The sequence below is a fragment of the Zootoca vivipara genome, chromosome 7 (genome assembly GCF_965207765.1).
Source record: "Zootoca vivipara chromosome 7, rZooViv2.hap1.1, whole genome shotgun sequence".
In the NCBI taxonomy this organism is placed as follows: Eukaryota; Metazoa; Chordata; class Lepidosauria; order Squamata; family Lacertidae; genus Zootoca; species Zootoca vivipara.
In genome coordinates this window covers 93,715,210-93,740,242 of record NC_142590.1, presented here as the reverse complement: position 1 = coordinate 93,740,242, position 25,033 = coordinate 93,715,210, and the positions used below count along the sequence as shown (strand labels likewise).

At 49.4% G+C, this 25,033-nt stretch overlaps 1 protein-coding gene and 1 long non-coding RNA gene across 2 annotated transcripts in view; one reads left to right on the top strand and one right to left on the bottom strand.

The window, feature by feature from the left end:
* Window positions 1-216: 216 nt before the first annotated feature.
* Window positions 217-8,561, top strand: LOC148685197 (uncharacterized). The gene is made up of 2 exons (XR_015950900.1): window positions 217-862; window positions 3,439-8,561. It is a non-coding gene; the product is annotated as an uncharacterized LOC148685197 (long non-coding RNA).
* The window catches only part of TGM2 (transglutaminase 2), a 51,647-nt gene continuing 34,729 nt past the window's right edge, over window positions 8,116-25,033 (bottom strand). The window contains exons 6-13 of the mRNA XM_035122354.3: window positions 24,805-24,982; window positions 23,383-23,518; window positions 22,650-22,753; window positions 20,747-20,986; window positions 19,103-19,372; window positions 11,865-12,025; window positions 11,169-11,305; window positions 8,116-10,135 (exon numbers count right to left, since the gene is read on the bottom strand). Coding sequence (XP_034978245.2) covers window positions 9,979-10,135; window positions 11,169-11,305; window positions 11,865-12,025; window positions 19,103-19,372; window positions 20,747-20,986; window positions 22,650-22,753; window positions 23,383-23,518; window positions 24,805-24,982 — 1,383 coding nt within the window. The 3' untranslated portion in view covers window positions 8,116-9,978. The remainder of the gene's footprint in view (window positions 10,136-11,168; window positions 11,306-11,864; window positions 12,026-19,102; window positions 19,373-20,746; window positions 20,987-22,649; window positions 22,754-23,382; window positions 23,519-24,804; window positions 24,983-25,033) is intronic.

Here is a 25,033-nt window from a genome sequence, read left to right as displayed (position 1 = left end):
TTGGCAGCAAATTCCACTGCCGAACAGCTCTTACTGTCAGGAAGTTCTTCCTAATGTTTAGGTGGAATTTTCTTTCTTGTAGTTTGAATCCGTTGCTCCGTGTCCGCTTCTCTGGAGCAGCAGAAAACAACCTTTCTCCCTCCTCTATATGACATCCTTTTATATATTTGAACATGGTTATCATATCACCCCTTAACCTTCTCTTCTCCAGGCTAAACATACCCAGCTCCCTAAGCCGTTCCTCATAAGGCATCGTTTCCAGGCCTTTGACCATTTTGGTTGCCCTCTTCTGGACACGTTCCAGCTTATCAGTATCCTTCTTGAACTGTGGTGCCCAGAACTGGACACAATACTCCAGGTGAGGTCTGACCAGAGCAGAATACAGTGGTACTATTACTTCCCTTGATCTAGATGCTATACTCCTATTGATGCAGCCCAGAATTGCATTGGCTTTTTTAGCTGCTGCATCACACTGCTGACTCATGTCAAGTTTGTGGTCAACCAAAACTCCTAGATCCTTTTCACATGTACTGCTCTCAAGCCAGGTAATGTTTCTGCAACTTGCATAGATTAAGGTTACCAGATTTTTTTTCAATGAATCCGGGGACACTTCAACTTCAGTAGGAATGATAGGATTTTGTCAGGGAACTGATTTGTAAATCCGGTGACTGTCCCCGGAAAACGGGGATGTCTGGTAACCTTAGCATAGATGGTCTGACTCCGGGTACTTAAGAATGCTTTGCAGAATCAACGCACAGTCCCATCTAAAGCAACGCTCTGGCCCCAGCCAGGTCCCCACTTGCAACTGGTGCACGAAGGATTGACCCTAACTCTTCATAGAAAGCTGTCAACTTCCACAATGGTAAGCTGAAGCTTTCAAAATTGTGTTTCTGTTTTTAGTTGGGGGTGGGGGTTAAGCATCGGGTAAATTATGCCCTTTGTCTTCTGTGCCTCCATTTCTTTGGGGTTTCCAGCAGGAATTCGCTAACCAGTCTGCTGGCGGAGGAGAACAGGGCTCTTGACGTGGAGATAAGCAACTCTAGTGGCTGCTCCTCTGGAGTCTTCACTCCAAGCCTTGGGAAATTCACCACAGCTGGTGCTGGTGCTGTTGCCTCCACCCCAACCTGCTCCCTCTCCATGTCTCCCCTTTGTGTGAGCCGGTTGCCTGTAGATGGAGAGAGAGAGGGAGAGAGAGAGAGAGATGGGATTAATAGCTGGGGGAAATTAAGGACCAGCCTGTATTCTGCTAAGATTCTTCCCGATAAGAACATAAGGAGAGGATCAGGCCAGTGGCCCACCTAGTAAGCGTCCCTTTCTCTCAGTGACCAACCAAATGCCCATGATGGGAAACTCGCAAGCAGGATCCGAGCCCAAAGGCAGATAAACAAACTAGTGCATGGTTGAACTAGGGAACTCAGCTGCAGGAGGCAGTAATGGCCTCCAACTTGGAAGGCTTTAAAAGACAAAATCAAGGGGAGTGCTCTCGGCTCCTAGCCAGGATGGCTGTGCCCTGCCTCCCCAGTTGGAGCAATGCTTCTGCACCCCAGTTTCCTGGAAACCACAAGAGGGAAGGCGCTCAAGTCCTGCTTGCTGGTTTCCCACAGACATCTGGTCAGCCGCTGTGAGAACAGGATGCTGGACTAGATGGGCCACTGGCCTCATCCAGCAGATGCTCTGCTCATCTCCTTCAGTTCCAGGATGCCTGAAAACGGGGAGATGGTTCTCCCTTCCCCTATTGCACTGCAGAAAATTATGGTCATACCGGCCTCGTTCCAATCCAGGCCTCCTCAGACATCATAATAAGCCCTGCCCTGTCCTGGAGCCCCTCCAGTTTGTGGGCAAGAGGACTCCAGAGCCCCAGTAAATAGTGAGCAGGACAGTTTGTCCAAAGCAACAACAAAAAAAGCAACAACACAGAGAATTTGGCTCTTTTTCTGGGGTCAGGGCAGTTCACATCCCCCTTGGTTGGCAATCTCTACCAAATACTTTTGTGGGCAGTGCATTAGCTCTACAGCCAAAGGTTCATATTCTCCCCCCCCCCAAGTGAGGAAAGAAAGCAGCAAACGGGGCCCCCGCCAGTGCCTGATTCAACGAGGCACCAACACAAACTGGCATGGCTTGATGGTTGTAAAACTGGTGCTTGAAATATGCAAGGAACTCTACTCAGAATCTCTTTCCAGCCACCATCGCATGAGCCTTCCTGGGAAAGGAGAGCTGGTACAATGAGGACAAGTGGGGAACAGCCTCACAAAGCTCAGCCTGGCATCAGCCTCCATTTGCCAGCCTCCTTACAACCAGCCCAGAAGAGGGAATGGCACAGCCTGCCAGCTTCCTCCTCCTCGTGAGCCTCAGTTTTGCTCTTGTGGATGGAGGAGGCTGGGGACAAGACTGCAAAGGGTTGGTTCTGCCGCCCCCTAGTGCTGGGCTCCCTGCCCGCCTTCCTACCAGCCTGAATGAGCACCAGCCTCCACTGCAAAGAGCTCTGAAGCAATCCCACAGCCAAAGGGCTCCGGGACTGGCCTGCTGAAATGCTGCCTCTTTATCCCTTTGTCGAGAAGAACAAGCAGAAAGTGAACTGGGAGGAGGGTGCTGGCCTCTCTATCGCTGGGGTTTTTAAAGCAGAGACTAGACGCGGGTGGTGCTGTGGTCTACTCTAAACCACTGAGCCTAGGGTCCAGCTCCTGCCAACCTAGCAGTTCAAAAGCATGTTAAAGTGCAAGTAGATAAATAGGCGGGAAGGTAAAAGGCGTTTCCGTGCGCTGCTCTGGTTTCGCCAGAAGCGGCTTAGTCATGCTGGCCACATGACCCGGGAAAAACTGTCTGCGGACAAACGTCGGCTCCCTCGGCCAGTAAATTGAGATGAGTGCCACAACCCCAGAGTCATTCGCGACTGTACTTAACTGTCAGGGGTCCTTTACCTTTACCTTTTTAGATGGCCACCTGTCAGGGATTGTTTAGCTGTGATTCCTGCATTGCAGGGGTTTGGGCTGGATAACCCCCAGGGGTCCCTTCCAACTGTACGATTCTGTGACTACAGATATGTCCTGGAAAACAAAGGAAAGGCTTTCTCCCCTCTTCACCACCGCCAACCCCCTGGTTTTTGGAGAGGCAAGCCAGATGTTGTTTTGGAGGAGATGCTAACATTCTCTAGGCCAGAGAATGGTTGTGGCCGAGAACACAATGCAGGGAGGGAGACCAGATGCTGTGCGGGAAATCTCTGATCTTCTTTTATTTGTTGGGGGGGGGGGGTTATACAACCTTATCTAATAGCCCAAAGCAATGGACAGAAACTGGGCATGCACAAAAAAAATTGTTTCCAGTATGCTGAGAGTTTTGCTTAAGAGTTTTTTCCTTTTCTTTTTGAGTCCTCAAAAAGCTTATGTCATTTACCTTTTTAAAAAACCTATAAATATGGTATTCTTACGGAACTTATTTCAGGCATTCAGTGGAACAGAAGAGGAGCCTTGCAGGATCAAGCCAGTGACCTGCATCCTGTTCTCATGGTGGCAAACCAGATCCCCGTTATGGGAAACCCGCAAGCAGGATCCAAGCACAAGAGCCCTCTCTCCCCTAGTCCTTGATTCACAAAAGCCTCTTGGTTCCATGCCCAAAAGCCCATTTCCAAGTGGACCCATGCAGGATGCATCCACTCCAGCCTGGCACACGGGAGCAAGATGTCCTTTTGAGATATTGGCAGAAAAATTAAATTGCTTCTCTCCGCGGGAAGCGGGTGTGATTGTCAGTTATAGCAGAGTTGTGTGTGGAAGATGCTGCAGGATCTCACCTGCCGAGGCTTCATTAGTGCCCCAATCTAAGGGGAGAGACGATCAAGAAGGAATCTGCGCCCAGCAGAGAGGTAATTGCTCTGAACTGGGAGCAGATGAAAAGGATGGAGGGAGAGGCGGCAGCAACAGAGGAGGGAGATGGAGGAGAGCTCTCCTTCCTCTCCTCTCCTCTCCTCTTCTCCAATTAATGCCACGCAGGAGATTCAGCAGGGATCGAAGCAAAACGCAGGGTCTAACCAACAGCCTCCTCCATTTCATCATGCCCAGCTTGGGGCACATTATCCTTTATGACGGGAAGGCAAAGCGGGGCCAGATTTTTGGAATTTAATTCGGACAGAAATGACAAACGATACTAAAGGAACGATTGTTTGTCGTCCTAAATCAACACTGAGTATTTTTGAGGATGCCATTGCAGGCCTGTTGTTTATCCATGAAATTGGCTACTCAAAGAGTAGCTACAGCTCAATAACCCAAAACCTTAGATTGGACACTCTGGAACAGAGCTACAATGGAGAAAATCAAACAATAATTGAGGTGTCGACAAAGATTAGACGCGCCAGGCAATTTTTATGCGATTTGGCATTTTCAGCCATCATTTTCAAGGCAACCCTCACCACAAGCCTGGCAAATCTGGAATTAATAATCTGATGATACTGATAGTATTTACTTGGACCCCTGTGCAACTGTTACTCATTCTACACGCCTATTTTATAGGCTTGTTTTTCATCTCTTGTCATCTGTTTTTATAATAGTTCTCTCTGTTTTATATGCATTATAAAATGAAATTATTATTTTTTTTAAAAAAAACTTCACCCAAAAAAAGTGGCCAGCTTAAAATCAAAGAATTGTAGGGTTGGAAGGGACAACTCCCAAGGATACACTCCCCCCCCAAAAAAAAGAGGCAGAAAGCCTAGTGGCCCTAGAGAGCCTTCTGCTCAATGGATTTGTCCAATCCTATTTTAAAACCATCCTGGTTGGTGGTCATCCCTGCCTCCGGGGGCAGTGAGTTCCACAGATTAACTGCAGTGCGTGAAGAAGTCCTCTTTTTTTATCTGCCATGAATCTTTCCACAGCCAGCTTCCTTGGATATCCACAATTTCATTTCTTCCATTCAGGAAGGAATGCGTTCTCTAAACAGGCCCTTGAACCTCAGGTCAATGGCTGCAGGGGATTTCCTGCAGTCCTAGCCTGACATCCACAATGTTTCCTCTGAACATTGCAAGCCTGTCAGGAAGAAGAGGGCTTGGGTTTTTTTGGTCCCTACCACTGTGGGTGGCGCTGTGGGTTAAATCACTGAGCCTCTTGGGCTTGCCGATCAGAAGGTCAGCAGTTTGAATCCCCGCGACAGGGTGAGCTCCCGTTGCTCTGTCCCAGCTCCTGCCAACCTAGCAGTTCAAAAGCACAAAGTGCAAGCAGGTAAATAGGTACCGCTCTGGCAGGAAGGTAAACGGCGTTTCCATGCGCTGCTCTGGTTCGCCAGAAGCGGCTTTGTCATGCTGGCCACATGACCCAGAAGCTGTACGCCGGCTCCCTCGGCCAATAAAGCGATATGAGCGCCTCAACCCCAGAGTCATCCGCGACTGGACCTAACGGTCAGGGGTCCCTTTACCTTTTTACGACTGTGAGAGGGGCTTGATCCTGGCTGGATGAGTGGCTTCCCCACTTGTCTCCAGAGCTGGTTTCTGAAAGAAGCCTCTGCAGATAAGAGGGCAGAGAAGAGTCTTTCTCCCTCTCTCTCAAAGCTAGATTTTCTGGGTATCCATTGAAGCAGGACAAATAAATAAAAGGAAGGTGGGAGTTGCTCTTCTGCTCGGATCCTGCTCGTGGGTTTCCCTTTGGGGCATCTGGTTGGTTGGCCCCTGTGGGAACAGGCGGCTGGACTGGGTGGCCTGATTCAGACAGCTCTCCTTCTGTCCTTATGCTTCAAGAGGTGAGGATGCAGCTGGCGGCTGTGGACTCTGTATCTCACTGGCTCTGGCTCCCCTGCTGTAGGTCTCCCTGCCTTGGAGCCCCACTGCTCCAAGGGGGAAGCCAGAGCCCCTTCAGGCAGGGTTGAGTGGGGCTAGGAAATCTTAGTAGCTTTCTCTTGCCCAGGGCAACCCCAAGCCACTTGGATTCAAAAGAAGAGCAAGACAGGAGGTGTTTTACCCACAAAATAGGTACACTAAATTGTGTGTGTACCTGTCGTTACCAATACCCACACAGTTAGAGTTGGGAGGGAACCCCAAAGGCCCTCTATCTAGTTCAGCCCCCTGCAATGCAGGAATCGGAGGCAAAGAACCCTCCGTGTTTTATTTATTTATTGCTTTCAGATATACCCCTCCAGGGTGCGCAAGGTGGCATACATCGTTCTCCTCTTCCCCTGTTGTCCCCACGACGACAACCCTGCAAGGTAGCTTCATGGCCAAGCGGGGATTTGAATTCTGGTCATTCCCAGGTCCTAGCAGTCTGTCACCCTAACCACTGTACTCGACTGTCCTAGAACCATAGAATTGTAGAGCTGGAAGGGACCACAAGGGTCATTTAGTCCAACTCCCTGAAGGAATCTTTGGCCCAGTGCTCAACTGGAGCCGCTCACCTTCACTTCTTGCTTTGAATCATAGAATCAGAGTTGGAAGGGACCCAGGGGTCATCTAGTCCAACCCCCTGCAATGCAGGAATCTCAGCTAAAGCATCCATAACTGATGGCCATCCGACCTCGGCTTAAAAACCTCCCAGGAAGGAGATGGCTTCTTCCAGTGTGCTGCCTGGCCAATCCTTTGAAGGCCTCCCAGCATCTGGCTTTGGGAAACATGGACAGAATTTACCTTCATGCCTTGGCCAGGAGCTGCCTGGGCCAGGAATGCAGAGATAACACCTCATTTCCATCAGGGTCAGGTCAGTGTGGAGGCAGCTGGTTTCAAAGAGGCTGCAAAGTCAGAGGTTTCTGGATTTCCAAGGATGATGGAATTCTTTGCTCTGCCCACGGACAGCTGACATGATAAAACTGGACCTGACAAGTTTTCACTGCGCTCAGTTCTGCATTCTGGCAACATTCTCCCCACAACTTTCTCCCAGCTACCGTACTCCTGAGGATCCTCCACTTGGGCCTGTTCAGCCTCTGGATCCCAGGGCATCATTAAACCGTGGAACTCCCTGCCCCAGGAGGCAGCGATTTAAAAGAGGATTATGCAAGAGAAGCCTATTGAAGGCTACAAGCCATGATGGCTCTTCTCTGCTGCCACCATCAGAGGCCGTGATGCTTCTGATCCTGGCCGGGATGGGCCATTGGCCTGATCCTGCACGCTCTTCTTATGTTGCAGTAATGACTAAGTGGATATCTATGAAGTGCCACGGGTGGTGCAATCGTAAGTATTGACCCAGTTAATTGGGGCTGCAAAAATTACACACCCTCCAACATTTCTCAGGCCTTCTTGGTAGTGGCACCCACCCTGTGGAACACCCTCGCATTAGTCGCCAAGGAGAGGAGTAACTACCGGTACATAACCTTTAGAATACAGCTCTATAGGGAAGCTTTTTAGTGTTTCATGTTTTATTATGTTTTTATATCTGCTGGAATCCACCCGGAGTGCCTGGAGCAACCCAGTCAGATAGGCAGGGTACAAATAAATTGTTATTGTTGCTATAAACAGCCTCAGTCCATTATACCTGAAGGAGCGTCTCCACCTCCATCATTCTGCCCGGACACTGAGGTCCAGCGCCGAGGGCCTTCTGGCGGTTCCCTCACTGCGAGAAGCCAAGTTACAGGGAACCAGGCAGAGGGCCTTCTCGGTAGTGGCACCCGCCCTGTGGAACACCTTCCCACCAGATGTCAAATAGAAAAACAACTACCAGACTTTTAGAGGACATCTGAAGGCAGCCCTGTTTAGGGAAGCTTTAAATGTTTAATCATTGTATTTTAATGTCTTGTTGGAAGCCACCCAGAGTGGCTGGGGAAACCCAGCCAGATGGGTGGGTTATAAATAAATAAATATTATTATTATTATTATAATATTATTATTATTATTTTATTTTATTATTATTATTACTACTACTACTACTACAACTATAAGACCATGCCCTCCAACATTTCACTGATGAAAATAAGGATGTCCTAAGGAAAAGCGGGACATTCCAGGATCAAATCAGAAACCAGGATGGCTTTTATAAATTTGGGACTGCCCCTGGATAATAGGGACACTCATGAGGGTCTGAAATTATTTGAGTTACCCCCCCCCCCACACACACACCTAGGAAAACACCTGCCCCCGCCCGCCCCCCAGCCCCATGTAGAGTAGCAAGGAAGTCATTTATGGTTGTGAGAAGGAGAGGAAAGAGCTCCAGAGAAATATTGAAGGTGAAAAATTAACTCTTTATTCAGCGATTGCATAGTTCAGTTCCACGGGTGAAATACCCGGCTCTGAGAACAAACACAGCATTTGCCGCGAGAGTCAGCTAGAAAGGATCAAGCGAAGCCAGCAAACCACCTTCTCCTCCGCACATTTGAGAGTACGCATAGCATCACGGTACACAAATATATCTATAGGTATGTACATGTTACATTGCTCACATTATTAAGCCCTTTGTTTCTTGGATCAGCTTTTTTTAAAAAAATAAATGAATCTTTCTCCAAAGTGTGCAACATCCTGACCTGGGAGTTTCTTAGCAAGGAATGCCTTCCCCAAGAAATTGCGCTTGTCTTTCTGTTCCCCAGAAACCACACTGGGAGGGGTAAGAAAGCTGCTTTCTCTGTCTGCCTTCTGCTCCACAGTCCTGGCTCTTGCTTTCATTTTATTTCCTGCCGTGCGGCCGGGGGAAAGGATTTGAGGCTGGTGCTCCTGAGCCCAAGAGGAGCTGGTGCCTCTGGCCAGCGTCTGCCTTGGCAGCGATGAGTGCCTTTGACGTCTGTGTTAATCTGACGGTCGCTGGCAGACTCCTTCTCCTGAGTCCTTCTCCTGTCCCACCCGGCCAGGTTTCAAACATGAAATAAAACTCCGCTCGTCACAGTTTTTAGAGAAAGTGAGCAAGCACTCGTGCCACTGATGCGGAACTTGGTGAAAAGTTAAACTGCGGAACTCCCTCCCACAGGAGGCAGGGATGGCCACCAACTTTAAAAGAGGATGGGGCAGATTCATGGAGACTATTGATGGCTCCTAGCCAGGATGGCTCTGGTCTACCTCCATGCTCAGAGGCAGGAAATGCTTCTAAATACCAGTTGCTGGAAACCTCAGGAGTGGAGAGGGCTCCTGTGTTCGAATCCTGGCTGTGGGTTTCCTAATAGAGGCATTTAATGTGAGAATTAAATGTCCTGGATGCTGGACTAGGTGGGTCTTTCAGGACTGGTGCAGCAGAAGTCTGTACTTGCTGCCGTACATTTCTGATGGCTGCTGATGCCGGAATCTAGATATATATTATTTTCTTTATTTTTGGCATGATGCAGCAAGCACCTTACAATATTTGCGTCCCTTTCCCCTGCATAAACGACTTTGGGGAAGGGCATGTCACATTTTGTTGATGCCACAGACAGCTGGACACTAAGGGCCATCCATTTCTGGGCAGGAGATATTCCTGTCTTACAGACACAGCAGGAGACGGAGGGGGAATAAGGGGTTAAAGTCCTCCTGAGGTGGAAGGACGAACCTTTATTTCTTGCTCCAATTCCCTTGGAGGCAGAAAACCAGCCGGCCAGGGAGTCTGCCAATTTGCCAGGCATTTTGTGTGTGACGTCGTTTTTCACGGGGAAGCTCTCAAAAATTACCTGCCCAGTCTGTGGCCCAAAGAGACACATTCCTGCTGTGTGTGCAGATAACATCAGGAGGAGCTTTCTAAACTCCATTGGAGGTTTTCCAACTGGGATTCTTCAGCTGCGATTCCTGCATTGCAGGGGGTTGGACTAGATGACCCTTGGAGGTCAATTCCAACTACGATTCTATGAAAAAGCCACAAAAATATATCTTTTTTTGCAGGGGAGGGTCTAGCTAGGAACAAATTTCTGCTCCTTGGTGAAGGAGCAGTTGGGGGTGGCGGCTCCTTGCAATATTGTCACATTTGAGTGTACACCCGGAGGAGGGGGAGTTTTTCAGGGCCGCTGCTTCCAAGGCCCCCTTGGGTCCCCGTTGCTGCCGGAATCACCCATCTTTTTAAAGAGGCAATGGATTTCAGGCAGGGCCAGCAAAGGAACCCTCTTCCCTTCTGGGTGGGGTGGGGCAGCACATCATTTGGGCAGGGGGGCGATGATGACGTTCCGGTAGCCCTTCACCCCCTTCAGCTTGTCGCTCTCGAAATCCACCACCAGCTTCCGCAGGCCCGACTGGCGGGGCACGAACTCCACCCTCACTTTGGCGTCCTCACCCGGCCCAACAGGAGAGTCCCTGCGGAGAGAGGGGAAGGAAGTCACACAAGGTCAACCTACGGTCATCAGGAGAGTCTGCTGGATCAGGTCCAGGGCCCATCTAGTCCAGCAGAACATAGCCCTTTCCCTTCCCAGAGTTTCCATCAACCCATATTCAGAAGCATTGCTGCCTCTGACCACAGAGGCAGAATACAGCCCTCACAGCTAGGAGCCCTCAATGGCTCCTCCATGTAGTTATCTAATCTTCTTTTAAAGCCATCCGAATTGGTGACCATCATTTAATCTGGTGGGAGTGAGTTCCATAGTTTAACTATGCACTGCAAGAAGACATAATTTCATCTGTCCTGATAAAAGTTTCCTTGAAAGTCCACAAGTTCCACAGTTCTGAGAGAGGGAGGAAAAATTCTGGTGGCAATATCCTTTTTGAGGTGAGGTGACCAGAGCTTCGCTCAGTACAGTGGTACCTCGGAAGTCGAACGGAATCCGTTCCAGAAGTCCGTTCGATTTCCAAAACATTCAGAAACCAAGGCGCAGCTTCCGATTGGCTGCAGGAAGCTCCTTTTGCCAATCGGAAGCTGTGGAAGTCGCGTCTGACATTCGGATTCCAAACATTTGCAAGCCGGAACACTCACTTTGCAGTGTTCAGGAGCCAAAACGTTTGTGTCGCAAGGCATTTGGGATCCAAGGTACGACGGTACTGCAAATGCGGTCGCAACATAGATTTGTAGAATGGCATCACAATGCTGAAAGTTTTATATTCACTTCTTTTTGTAATGATCCGATGGTCCAAGGGATCAGAACCACTTCCCTACAAAGGAAGGCTGCCATGTTTCAGGCTTCTTGGCTTAGCAAAAAGGCCAGTTTGTGAAATTACGGATGGCTGGATTGAGGAAAGTTCTTCTCCCTCTCTCACAGCACTGTGACTCCTGGAACAGTTAAGCCTTTCCCCCTTTCACAAATGAATTAGACATCAACAGCCCTTGTTTGTGTCTTGGAAGTGTTCTAACTACAGTTGGCATTGAGAACCAGAAATTGGGGTGGGGGGGACTCACAGCTCTTGGGTCTTCTGCCCTTCTGTCAGGCCGGCACCCTCTACGGCGAAGAGGCAGCCATTCAGGGGGGTCGGGAGGGGGTTGGTCAGCGTCAGCTCGGCCACCAGCCTGCGCTTCTGAACTGGCTCCCCCAAGATCTGCATTTGGAAAAGAGGAGAAGGCTCAGCCGGATGGGGAAATATTGGGGTTCAGTGCCCAATACCCTTTGGGTTCAGCCTGGAGGCCCATAAAATCCAGATTCTAGGGGTCAGCAAAACAGGGCATTTACTTAGGCGCTGCAAGGCAACGCAAGCTCAACCAACAAGGACCTGGTGGGCAACAGAACAACTATGAAAAGAGCACAAACATTTACGCACCTATAAGCGTGGGGGAAGCTATGTCCATATATGACAATACATCCTTCTTTTTTCTAACTTCCTTATCTCTTCCCCTAGAATAGCTTCTAACGACAAGATCCTGCTTATGTGATTCTTTGTCATTCTCTCTGGCAAACACAGAAGAACCCCACGTGTCCTTAGTAGAATAATTTCATTAAGCTGCACAGTCTGGACTCGACATCTCCCCACCCCCACCCCGAACCTGCAAAGGCTTGGACTAGATGACCCTTCTGAGCCCTTCCAACTCTACCATGTGATTATGCCCAGGGCACCCACTTCCCGGAAGCAGCCATGAAATGCCCATGCAATTTTGCCTCACCCGGACTTTGATATCTGGGTTTTTGACATAGATGTTCCTGGTCTCGAGGACGATCTCGTGGGTCTCGTGCTCCTGCAGGAGAGCCATCACCTTGATCATATTGTCTTGCGTCAGGCAGCTGCCGTACTTCTCATAGAGGATCCGCAAGGGAACGACCCTCTCTGGAGAGGAAGCAGAAAAGAACATGAGCTTTGCCAAAGACAGAATCCAGACTCCTTGGATCTCCTCCAGTTTTAGGAAGATTCCACAACATCATGTAAAAACAGCGTGAGGGACTGTCTCCTGCCTATACCCAGTTGACCCCTGGGTGGAACCGCAGCTGAGAGAAACGAGCTAAGTAACCGCAGGAGGGAGGAAGCATTCTGGATGCAGCGTCACACACCAGAAACCAACCCATACGACTGTATTCACAAGGGCTGAGGGCACCAGCCTTGTATCTCCTTCAGAACATAGGGAGAGCCCTGTTGGGCCAGACCAAAGGCCTCTCTCAGTGTGGGGAACCTCTGGCCTTCCAGATGTTGCTGAACCACAATGCCCATCATCCCTGACCATTGGCCATGCTTGCTGGGGCTTCTGGGAGCTGAAATCCAGTGACATCAGGCAGTCCAAAGGTTCCCTATGCCGTTGGTCTATCTCAGCCAGCATCCTTTGTCTCGTTGGGGACCACCAGATGTATCTGGGAGACCCACAAGTGGGAGATGAGGACCATCGCCCTCTCGGGCTGATGTTCTCCAAAGCATGTGAACGCTGACCTTGGAGGTCATATGCAGGGGCGGTTTTAGGGTAGTTCAACCACACTGGGCACATCATTGCAGGGGGCACCACAAATAATAATAATAATAATAATAATAATAATAATAATAATAATAATAATAATTTATTTATACCCCACCCATCTGGCTGGGTTTCCCCAGCCACTCTGGGCGGCTTCCAACAGAAATATTAAAATACAGTAATTTCTTAAAGATTAAAAGCTTCCCTAAACAGGGCTGCCTTCAGATGTCCTCTAAAAGTCTGGTAGTTGTTTTTCTTTTTGACATCTGATGGGAGGGCGTTCCACAGGGCGGGTGCCACCACCGAGAAGGCCCTCTGCCTGGTTCCCTGTAACTTGGCTTCTCGCAGCGAGGGAACCGCCAGAAGGCCCTCGGCACTGGACCTCAGTGTCCGGGCAGAGCGATGGAGGTGGAGATGCTCCTTCAGGTATACTGGACCGAGGCCGTTTAGGGCTTTAGAATGGAGTGTGAGAGGCAGGGGTGCTGAATTTTAGCACAGGGTGCTGCTGAAATTTAAAAGCCTGATTTCTTGCTCATGAGTTCTCCCATTCCCCTTCCAAACATAGGAAGTTGCCCTCTACTGAGCCAGTCCACTGGCCCACCAAGTTTAGTACTGTCCACACTGGCTGGCAGCAGCTCTCCTGGCTTTCATGGCGTAGTCATTTTCCCCAGCCCTATTTGGAGATGTTGGGGGTTGAACCCGGGACCTTCTGCATGCAAAACAGGTGCTCCCCCACTGAGCTGTGGCCCTTCCTACTCTGCCCCGCTGGTAGGAAGATGGTGAGTTGAACCATTTCCTGTTGCATGTCTCCTATTTCGCCCAGTAATTTGGGGAGGGGCGTGGATGTGGGTCTCCTGCTGCTGCGTTGAGTGATAGCCATGCACCTGCCCTGATCTCTCTTTGGCCCTCAATGCAATTGACATCTGGGTGCACTTCAAAGCCATGACTGGCTCCCCAAACCCGGCTGTGTCCAGCAGGGGGCCAGACGCAAATTAGCTACCCTGGGATGCATTTGGCCAAGACTGGGTTTATGCTTGGCCTCTGCCTCTGCTAAGTCTTGCAGAGTTTTTCCCTTTAGGGAACTTGTGGGTTTTTGTTTTTTTTTTGCTTTTAAATCTCTTCCAAAGTCTGCCTAATGGCAAGGATCTTTAAGATAAGGCCCTGTTAATGCAGGCGGGTCAAGTGGCTCAAAGCATATCGGATTTCTTCCCAACACTGGAAGAAAACACGTCACTTCTAAATCAGAGGATGCAGAGAGAGAGAGAGAGAGAGAGAGAGAGAGAGAGAGAGAGAGAGAGAGAGAGAGAGTTGTAGTTCCCATGTCTTGCTTCTTCAGATTTCTGATTCTTTAATTCAGAATTGCAGCTAAAATGGAAAACTTGGAGAGCACTAAAACTCTGGGGTATAAATAGAATGCAAATAGGACACACCCCTTAATGCTTTCAGACATGGAGATGGCATTTGGACAATTCCCCCAGGAGTTAAGAATATAAGAAGGGCCTGCTGGATCAGGCCAATGACCCATCGAATCCAGCATCCTGCTCTCACAGTGACTGACCAGATGCCCATTATGGGAAACCCACAAGCAGGATCCGAGCACAAGAGCGACTCTCCCCTCCTGTGGTTTCCAGAAACTGGGATTCAGAAGCATGGCTGCCTCCAGCTGTGGAGGAAAAGCAGGGCCAATATCCATTGATAGCTCTCTCCTCCTCCATGAATTTGTCCAGTCCTCTTTTAAAGCCATCTAGGTTAGGAGCCATCACTCCTGTGGCAAGGAGTTCCATAGTTTAACTCTGCGCTGCATGAAGAAGGACTTTCTTTTATCTGTCCTGAACCTTCCCACATTCAGCTTCATTCGATATCCATGAGTTCCAGTGTTAGCAGAGAGGGAGGAAAACTTCTCTCTATCCAGTTTCCCCATGCTGAGAATAATTTTATAAGTTTCTATCATGTCTTTCCAAAGAGGAACCGTGAGCTAGCCAAGGTCACTCCCAGATAACCGGTTTACTGAGCTGTCAGCCCGACCTGGTTGAAGGGAGGTTAAACTCTGCTGTACTACCAAGCCATTGTTTTCCCACGCTGAATTTCCCCATTAATTTCCTCACCGCAAAGGGTCATTTTAAAAAGGAAAATGGGCTTCTTGTGCCAAAGCACCAAATCCACTGGAATAGCAAACCTGAGTTATTTGGTACCAGATCAAGCCCTGCTTGCAAAATAGCAGCCTGTGGGAGCATTCCGGGTTTTAACCTCCACAAGTATAGAGGCTTTGGGGGTCCCCAAAGGGTGGAAATCACCCCCAAATCCCCCAGCTTGGAGATATCCAGCAAGATGGAGCCTCAGAACAACTCAAGTGACCCAGATTGTCGCAGCTTCTCAGGCGTCTGTGTGGCTCTCACCACTATTCCTTACATCAATGCTCCCATCAATGGCCCTAAGGTGGATTTCTGCCAAACAGCTGCATTCCTGCCTGAGCCGTCTTGGGCGCTGAACGACAGCCTGCGGTTCGCTTCATCGTGTCTCTGCGTTCCCTTCCAAATGGCTGCCAACCTGCGGATGCTCAGGCTGTGGGTGTTTTCACCCAGGAAACTAGGCCTGCCTTGGAGCCTCCCTTCCTGCTCACCTCTAAATTCTTGCTGTTTGTCTGGAAGTGAGGGAAGGCATTTGTAATGCAAATGAGCATCCTGGCCAAGGCCATTCTTACATGTCTGCCAGCTGAAGCAAGAGTAAGTCCCTAGGATGGAAAGGCTTTCTTAATGCAAGAGAAGGAGAGGGGGAAGATTCTGGCTTACATGGTTTGTTTAGGGGCTTCCTGGAGCAGTCTGACTGACCGTGGGTGCAGGGGGTGGGGGAGAAAGGGAGCTGATATAGACATGGCCTGCCTCTTTCATTTGTAGCATTTTCATCTTGCTCTTCAGCCAAAAAAGGCTCTCTGCACTGTCTGCAAATGTCCACAGAACATCCCTGCTTATGATCTAAAAGGCACATGGCACAAAAGGAAAAGGTATCTGGAGGGAGGAGGAAAAATGCAGCTGGTTCTTCTTTAGTAAAGGGCCTCTCTGCATCTCCTAGACACTGTTGAACATGCCCCGTGGAGGTGGGTATTTTAGCCTGGAGAAGGAAAGGCTTAGAGGGGATATGATAGCCATTTTCAAATATCTCAAGGGCTGTCCCATGGAAGATGGAACCAGCTTGTTTTCTCCCACTCTGGAGGGTAGGACCCAGACCAATGTCTTCAAATTACAAAAAAAGGAGATTCCAACTAAACATGAGGAACAGTTCTATGGTTCTACGAAAGAGAAGGTGAAGTCATACTCCTGCCAGAGTGTCACTTAGTGCACAGCCAGATCCACCAATTTGAAGAACCAGTCCAGCTGTTTCATGGAATTACAGAGTTGTGGGCACCCCCAGAGGTCATCCAATCCAACCCCCTGCAATGCAGGAATCACAGCTAAAGAATCCCTGAGGGATGGCCGCCTCCACTTAGAAGGCTCTAATGAAAGAACTCCCACCGCCTTCCACCACCTTGATTCTTAGCCCCACGGTCCCAGGCACCAGGAGGCCAGCGTACTTCTGTGCTGACACACCCTCTGCATGATGAATGCACAGTGACAATCTTGGTCCGGGTTCAAAGCAAACAAGCACTTCTCCCTCCCTTGGGGCAGGGAGCCAAGCCTCACACAAGTCTCCATCTCCGGAAGGGCTGTTTATCTCTGCGGCTTTGCCTGGGGCCTCGATAGTCACCTCTGCGGAGGTATGCAATTTGGAAGGAACCTGACTCCGCCAGGCCCAGCACTGCAAGGCCCATTGTTTGCTTGAACCCCCCACCCCACCCCCGCCTTTCAGGTGCTGTTATATAAATGGGCTGAAAGGAATAGCAGCTGCTCACTTGGAGGAGCCACAAAGGACAGGAAATTGCCTGCTCAGAGTGCAGTGATCCCCTTCCACTTACTCTTGGTCCCTCAGGATGGGAATCCAGGCCCTCGTGCCAAAATCCACAGGACGGGAGCCAAGAGGAGTGAGCCAAGCGACAAGCAGCTCACAAGAATGCACAAGCATTTGTGTGTCTGCTCAGAACCAGGACACGATGGCACCCTCTCCAATTCCATCTTGCCTACGATGGCCTGGTGGGGTTGCCAAGAGATGTCTCAGGTTGCCAGCTGAGAAAGAGAGGCTCCCTCCAGCCTTGCTCAGGGGTGGCAGCCCTGTGGAACCCCCCCAGACGTGGTGGGACTCCAAATCCCAGCAGGCCCAGCACCTAGCATGGCCAATGGCTGGGAAGGAGGGTGGACGCTGTAGTCCAAGAAGATCTAGAGGGTCCTAACCACCTGCTCATAACCAGAGATGTGCAGAGCTGAAAGTGCAATGCCGGTAGATCACTAGGTGTCTGTGGTAGATCACTGGCTCCCCCCAAGGAAGCTCAAGAAGTTTGTCTCCCCTAAGAAAAGCTCAACAATTTTGACCTGAACCCCCCAAAAGGGGGTAGAACACTGCCAGTCTTTAACTCCGTGAGTAGATCACAGTCTCTTGGGAGTTGGCCACCCCTGCTCTACAACATCTGGAGATCTCTGTTGCAGTGGAGGTGATGCTTGTGGCCAGGAGATAGGGATGCCCAGGCAGCCGCTCCCCATCGGTGCTTTGGAGAAGGAGGAGGAAAAGCAGAAGAAGGAGAAGGAGGTCTGGGTGTTTGATGCAGATCCTTTCCATTCCGTCACTCCTGAAGCGCAGCAGGAATGCTAAACAAGGAGAAGTGGAGCTGGGGGCGCAGGGAGGTCACACAGACTGATGGGGAACAGCTGGGCTGAAGGGAAGCCATCTCAACTGGAGGAGATGTGGAGCAACAGAGGGGCAGGGGAGGAAAGGGAAAGCTGGCAGGCCAGAAAGGGACCGGAGAGGGGAGCAAAGGCCGCTGGGTCCTGCTCAGCAGGAGGCTTGCAAATCCTCTGTCTGCTGCCTCCAGAGGCAAAGGATGGAGCAACAGCACAACACCCAGTCGTTGCTGTTCTACTCAAAGCTGCTCTGCTTCCAGACTCCTGGGATCCAAGCCATGCTCTTGGGGTCAGGGGTTGTTCCCTCTTTCCCTAGCCCCACAGGGACCCCCATATAGGGAGGGAAATGGTTCAAGATCCCCCCCCCCCGATTCCTGAACTCCTGGTCATAATTGTGCACAGACACACACACACCCTTGGCTACAGTTTTGGGAAGGGGGGGAGGGAAAGCAGGTAGAAGGCAGTAATGTTTGGGAAATGTTTGGTACTAAATTGCTGAAGGTCATTAAAACAGAAAGAGATGGCGAGGGATCATTAGGAAAGAAAGGGGCAACAAGACTGCCAGTATCAGAATGCCATTACGGTATATAAATCTATTGCGCGACCTCATTTAGAATACTGTGCACAGTTCTGTGTACATCACCTCAAAAAGGATGCTGTAGAGTTGGAAAAGATTCAGAAGAGGGAAACCAAAATGATCAAGGGGCTGGAGAGGTTCCTCCCCTATGAGGAAAGGCTTAGGATTTTTCAGTTTAGTGAAAAGGGAAGCTAGAGGCAACATGATGGAAGTTTGTAAAATTATGTGTGGTAAGTGAAAAGTGGATGGAGAGAACTTTTCCTCCCTCTCTCATAACACAAGAACTCGTTGACATCCAATGAAACAGAACACTAGAAGATACAGGACACATAAAAGAGGGTGCTTCTTCACACAGCGCATTGTTAAACTATGGAACTCCCTGCCTCAGGAGGCCGTGATGGCCACCAACATAGTAAAGGTAAAGGTAAAGGGACCCCTGACCATTAGGTCCAGTCGTGACTGACTCTGGGGTTGTGGCGCTCATCTCGCGTTATTGGCCAAGGGAGCCGGCATACGGCTTCCAGGTCACGTGGCCAGCATGACTAAGCTGCTTCTGGCGAACCAGAGCAGCGCATGGAAATGCCATTTACCTTCCCGCTGTAGCGGTCCCTATTTATCTACTTGCACTTTGATGTGCTTTCGAACTGCTAGGTTGGCAGGAGCTGGGACCGAGCAACGGGAGGTCACCCCGTCGCGGGGATTTGAACCGCCGACCTTCTGATCGGCAAGCCCTAGGCTCTGTGGTTTAGACCACAGCACCACCTGCACCCCACAGTCACCAACATGGATGGCTTCAAAAGAGGATATGGCAAATTCATGGAGAAGTCTGTCAGTGCTTAGCTCCACACCTGGGGGTAGCAATGCTTCTGAATCCCAATGGCTGGGAATTGCAGGTGGGATTCAGGTCCTGCTTGTGAGCTTCCCGGGGGCTCCTGATTGGCCACTGCAGGAACAGGATCTGGCCTTATTGAGCAGGGGTCTCCTTTTGAAAGCACCAGGCTGCCGGAAGCTGAGTCGGATCATTCTAAGCATGATCTGACTCTCCCTAAGGGAGCTTCACGGGTCCATACAATTAGGGGATGGAGAAGGTAGATAGATCACCTCCTCTCATCTGTCTTTACCTGCGTAGGGCTCCAGGTCGACGTTGAGCAAGTCTTTGCTCCCGCAGTCTGGCCCCAGCGTCCCGTTGTAGGTGATGGTCCGGGCGCCAAACATGAGCCGGCATCGCCGCTCGGTGCCCGTGTTGTTGTTGATGACGGCGAAGACATCAAAGTCACACCCGTTGTTCATCCCCTCGGAGGCCTTGATCTTGACTTTCAAGCCCTCTTCTGGCGGCGGGTAGACCTTCTGGTGCTTCGCCTTCTCAAAGACGGACCTCTCCTCCTCCGAGTCTGCAAAAAGGGAAGCAGGAGCAACTAAGGACCCCCCCTTGCTCAGCGCCAGCAATGTGCCAGGAGCTGCATGGGACAGAGCCTGCAATACTTTGGGGGCACCACCATCCATCACCCCCCATCCCTAGTGCCCCCCACACCTGTAAAAAAAACATAGAATTGTAGAGTGGGAGGGGACCCTGAGGCTCATCTAGTCCAACCCCCTGCAATGCAGGAATCTTTTGCCCAACGTGGAGCTCAAACCCACAACCCTGAGACTAAAAGTCTCATGCTCTACCAGCTGAGCCCTCTATTCAGAATAGCGGTTTGCAGGACCTACTAAGGAAGATAATGCCAAAATAAAATTCAGAATGGTAACAACTAATTTCCACATGTACTCAAAATCCAGCAACAACTACTTAGTTTAATTGAACCAATGAGACCAGCTTTTCAAAGTCTGGCAGTCATTTACATCTCCAGCAGCCCTCGGCCGCCCTCTTGCCTCTCAGTGCCCCCCCCCATGGCAATTCCCCCAGGGAGTGGTGTCACCCACTTTGAGAACCACTGCTTTAATAGGACCCCCCACCCACCCAGAGGGCCTACAAATTCCGGTGCCCTCCCCTCTCCTCCACCAAAGACCTGCCCCTGAGCTTGCTAGAATGCCTGCTCTCTGTGCTCAGTTTCCAAAAGGTCTCTCTGCACATGCCTAGAATATCTCTTTCCTTCATGTATCACATGGAGATGCAAAGATCCTATTATTGATTTGCACAGTCCTGAACAACTCAGATCCAGGGTAGTTCAGGGATCCTCTGAACCCTGATATCCCTGCTTGATCTCACTGAGATCATCTACAGGAGCATTGTTGGTGAGGCTCATTTGACAACAAGGAGCCGACCCTTTCATGTCATTGGCCCAGCCTTGTGGAACTCTCTGCCACTAGAGATCCAGCAAGTGCCTTCTGCACCAACCTTTTAAATGCCTGCCAAAAGCTTTTAACTTCCTCCAGGCCTATGCAAACAATTAAGAATACTTTTCTTTTCTTTTTTTTTGTAAACCACATCGAAGTTTCTTTCTCTACAATCAAGCAATGTATAAATTTCATGAAATAAATAAGAAAGCATCTTATTTGATGTCTATTTTGTACTGTGTGTGGCTTTGTGTATTTTTGTTGTAAACCGCTTTGACTTTTTTAATGAAACAGCGGTCTATAAATGTTTTTATAAATAAATGCAGAAGTTTGGGAGATTGATGTGAATCCTTGTCCTTACATTCAGAGACATGAATCTTTGTCATTATTGAAAGTTTGGAAAATGACTTCCGTATCTAGCATTCCCTCCCTAACTTCCTTCCCTGCCTCCTTCACACATATATACAACCTGGAGATGCTCAGGGTACCTTCCGGATACTTGTAGTTGTGGGTGATGTCCTCCTTGGCATCCCTGCCCACGCTCTTGGTGCTGATGTGCTTTCCCACCAGGGTGGAGTAGGTGGTCCTCTTCCGAGACATGTCGCTCTGCAGCATCAAATAGGCCACGTCTGCGTTGACCTCGGCGAAGACAAACTTCACGTCATACTTCAGCTTCAGGTCTCCTTCCTTGACAGCTCGGACCGGAGTGGGCCCACAGCAATAGACTCCTGCGAGGAGAAAGAAGCCACCGACCAGAGGAATATTAAAATGTACACTGGCTGTGTGAGGATGAGAAAGGAGGAGGAGGCAGCCCAGGAGGAGAGCCAAGACAACCTCACATGACCCTACCAGAGAAGAATGGCAGATCAAGTTGATGGGCTATGCCAAAATGGTAAAATTGACCGGAAAGATCAGGAACCAGGAAGACCCAAACTTTAATAAAGAATGGGGGGAATTTATAATTTACCTTAGAGACCACTGTAAACAGTTAAAATCGTTAGCAGGATTGTAATAACACTTGTAATGTAACAAGAACTATGGAAACAATGGAGATAATTTATTATTATTATTATTATTATTATTATTATTATTATTATTATTATTATTATAAAGATGCAGGAGAAAAGGCTTAATAATAAGACTCAAGGAGGGAGAGGAGGGAAGTCCAGAGATTCGTGGGAATCATAGATCCATAGAGTTGGCAGAGACCACAAGGGCCATCCAGTCCAACCCCCTGCCAAGCAGGAAACACCATCAAAGCATTCTTGACATATGCCTGTCAGGCCTCTGCTTAAAGACCTCCAAAGAGGGAGACTCCACCACACTCCTTGGCAGCAAATTCCACTGCTGAACAGCTCTTACTGTCAGGAAGTTCTTTAGGTGGAATCTTCTTTCTTGTAGTTTGAATCCATTGCTCTGTGTCTGCTTCTCTGGAGCAGCAGAAAACAACCTTTCTCCCTCCTCTATATGACATCCTTTTATATATTTGAACATGGCTATAATGTCACCCCTTAACCTTCTCTTCTCCAGGCTAAACATACCCAGCTCCCTAAGCCGTTCCTTATAAGGCATCATTTCCAGGCCTTTGACCATTTTGGTTGCCCTCCTCTGGACACGTTCCAGCTTGTCAGTAATGCAAGTAATGCAAAACGGATTAATCCGTTCCGGACTTTTAAAATCAACTCCTAAAACAGCCATTTGACATGAATTTTACTATCTAATGAGACCATTGATCCATATAATGAAAGCAATAAACAATGTACTGCAGCCACACAATCAATCCCTCAGTAACTGAACTGGGTTCCACAGTGTCACAAAAACAAAACAAAAAAGGGCCGCAAAAACAAAAACACAAAATAAATACTGTAGCAAAAACAGACAGACCTTAGCGTAACACTCAAAACGGAAGTGTGGCACTCAAAACGGAACACGTTCAGCTTCCAAAAAAGGTTCGCAAACCAGAACACTTACTTCCAGGTTTGCAGTGTTTGGGTTCCAAGTTGTTTGAGTATCAAGGCATTTGAGAACCAAGGTCCCACTGTATTGAGCGTTAGGGGAATAATCAAGCCAGCGGATGCCTCTTTTCTTTGCCCCTTAATTGCCTCCATTCCCAGCCAAAGCGATGACAGGAAATTGGGTACCAGGCTTGGCGTACATTATAGATACGTTCCTATCTGTAATAAGTGATCGTCATCATTTCCTGCGTTTTAGACATCATTCCTTTATTCTATTAAAGTTCTACCCTGTCCTTCAGTTAAACAACACAGGCAACCACCTCCCACCCCAAATCCTTTGGGGCCTGCCTATGGGGCTGAGAGTTGTAGCCCTAAACCTCTGCAGGGCGCTAGGATGGAGGAGGGTGCTATTGGCTGGCGCTCTGGGCAGAGTTACCTTCACTTTTTTCCTGGGGGGTTGGGTCCAAAGCCTGCCAGCCATCATACCCGCCTGGGAGATCTTGGCGGGTCATCCAGGACTCATTCCAGCAGTGATAATTCCTGTGGGAGGCAGAGAAAAGGGGGAGGGAAGTCCGATAAGAGAGGCCCCCTTTCTCCAAAGGACCCTCACATTCCAGAGGCATTTGACAAGCGCCCAGCTGGAAAATTCTCAGCTCCCACCCATGGAATTTCTCTCCTAGGTGTTCCTGATGAGTGCCAGGCACCCTTGCTGTGCAACATGCTTGAAAACCATTATGGGATGTTCTTATTCCCCGAGTATCCGGCACCTCGTAAGCAGAGGAATCCTATCAAGGCCTGAAATGCAAATCTTGCTGATGTCTGCCTGCTTCCAGCAGCACAACTGCTTTGACTTGAGGCGATAATAGGCGAATCATAGAATTATATAATTGGATGGAACCCCCAAGGGTCATGCAGTCCAACCCCCTGCAAAGCAGGAACCACAGGTAAAACATCCCTGACAGGTGGCCAGCCAACCTCTGCAAGGAAGCTGCTGCTGTTGATTCAGTTGCTGCTTCCCTGCTAGCTGCACCACCAGGAACTCTAAAGTTCCTTCATGGACCGAGCCTTGTGGTTTGAGCCCACCACCTCATCGTTAGGCAAGGCTGACGGGTCTAAGATGCTGCATGCCTTTTGGGGGAGTCCCAAACCCCCACTGGACCCCCACTCACCAGATGAGCTCCCGGTTCCCCTGCTGCAGCTTCCCGTTCTCATCCAAATACTGCTCTATGACCAAGTTGCCGTTGGTGTCGTGGGCAGAGTTGTAGTTGGTGACCACGCGGGTGGGGATCCCCAGGGACCTCAGCACTGGGAAGGGAGGGAGGCAGAAGAGGAAGAGGTGAACAATGGGTGGAACGTGCCCAAAAGACCTGCCAAGCTCCCAAATGAGAGAGACACTCGCTTCATGCCTGGCTATACAGATATACTTGCATCTGCTACTATTCCAGTCCTACAATGAAATACAGTACAGTGGTGCCTCACTAGACGAATTTAATTCGTTCCACGGGTCTTTTCTTATAACGAAAAATTCGTCTAGCGAATCCCATAGGAATGCATTGAATTTTTTTTTGAATTTTTTTTTTTTGCCCGTAGGAACACATTAATTGAATTTCAATGCATTCCTATGGGAAACCGCGATTCGCTAGATGAATTTTTCATAAAACGAATTCATCTAGCGAGGCAACCTCCGCTTGAAAAATCCTTTCGTTAAGCGGAAATTTCGTTAAGCAGGGCATTCGTTAAGCGAGGCACCACTGTATTAACAAGCAAAAATGACAAAGGCGGAACTACATGCCTTCTTCCCAAAGGGAGGGTACACAAGCCCAAGATGATGATGATGATGATTATTATTATTATTATGTTATTTTATTTTTATTATTATTTATAACATGGGTGGTGCTTGTAGGTTAAACCACAGAGCCTAGGGCTTGCCAATCAAAAGGTCAGCAGTTCGAATCCCCACGACGGGCTGAGCTCCCGTTGCTCGGTCCCAGCTCCTGCCCACCTAGCAGTTCGAAAGCACATCAAAGTGCAAGTAGATAAATAGGTACCACTACAGCGGGAAGGTAAACAGCATTTCCGTGTGCTGCTCTGGTTCGCCAGAAGCGGCTTTGTCATGCTGGCCACATGACCCAGAAAGATGAGCACCGCAACCCCAGAGTCGGTCACGACTGGACCTAATGCTCAGGGGTCCCTTTACCTTTATATTAGATTTATATATAGCCCTTCATCAGAAAATCTCTGGGCGTTCACAAGATAAAAATGCAAAATAAAAACACAAATAAATGGCTAAAACAAAAGCAACAAAACAATACCCCCCTCCCACAAACACATTTTGTTATTATTAGTTTGCCCCTGGTGTGCCGTGGGGGGGGGGGCATTGGGCATTCTCCCCCATGGAGAGGGTGAGAAAACGGCTCCCTGCTACAGAGAATGGTAGAACAAGGGGTTGCAGCATATATTAGAACCGTCTCCCCCATTGCACTTTTTAAAAAAGAGCTTGCGTGTGTTTTGATGTGGAAGAGCCACGGTATTCCCCAAATGCTGTTTGTGATGGGGGTGAGCCAAGGAGGCCGCCCCTTTCTGCTTCTCACCTGTGCAGGCCACAGCGGCAAAGACCCAGCACTGCCCGTACCGGACCGGCTGGCACCCATATTTCTGCCACCTCTGGAGGATGTCCACGCTCCCGTTCCAGGCCATGGGGCTCACGCCGTCGTCATACTGGTTGTCCCAGCGCCCCTGCAGGATGCCTTGGTCATCGTTGCAGTTCACCTGCACCCCGAGACACAGGAGGAGGATGGGTGACTCAGGAGCAGAAGGAAT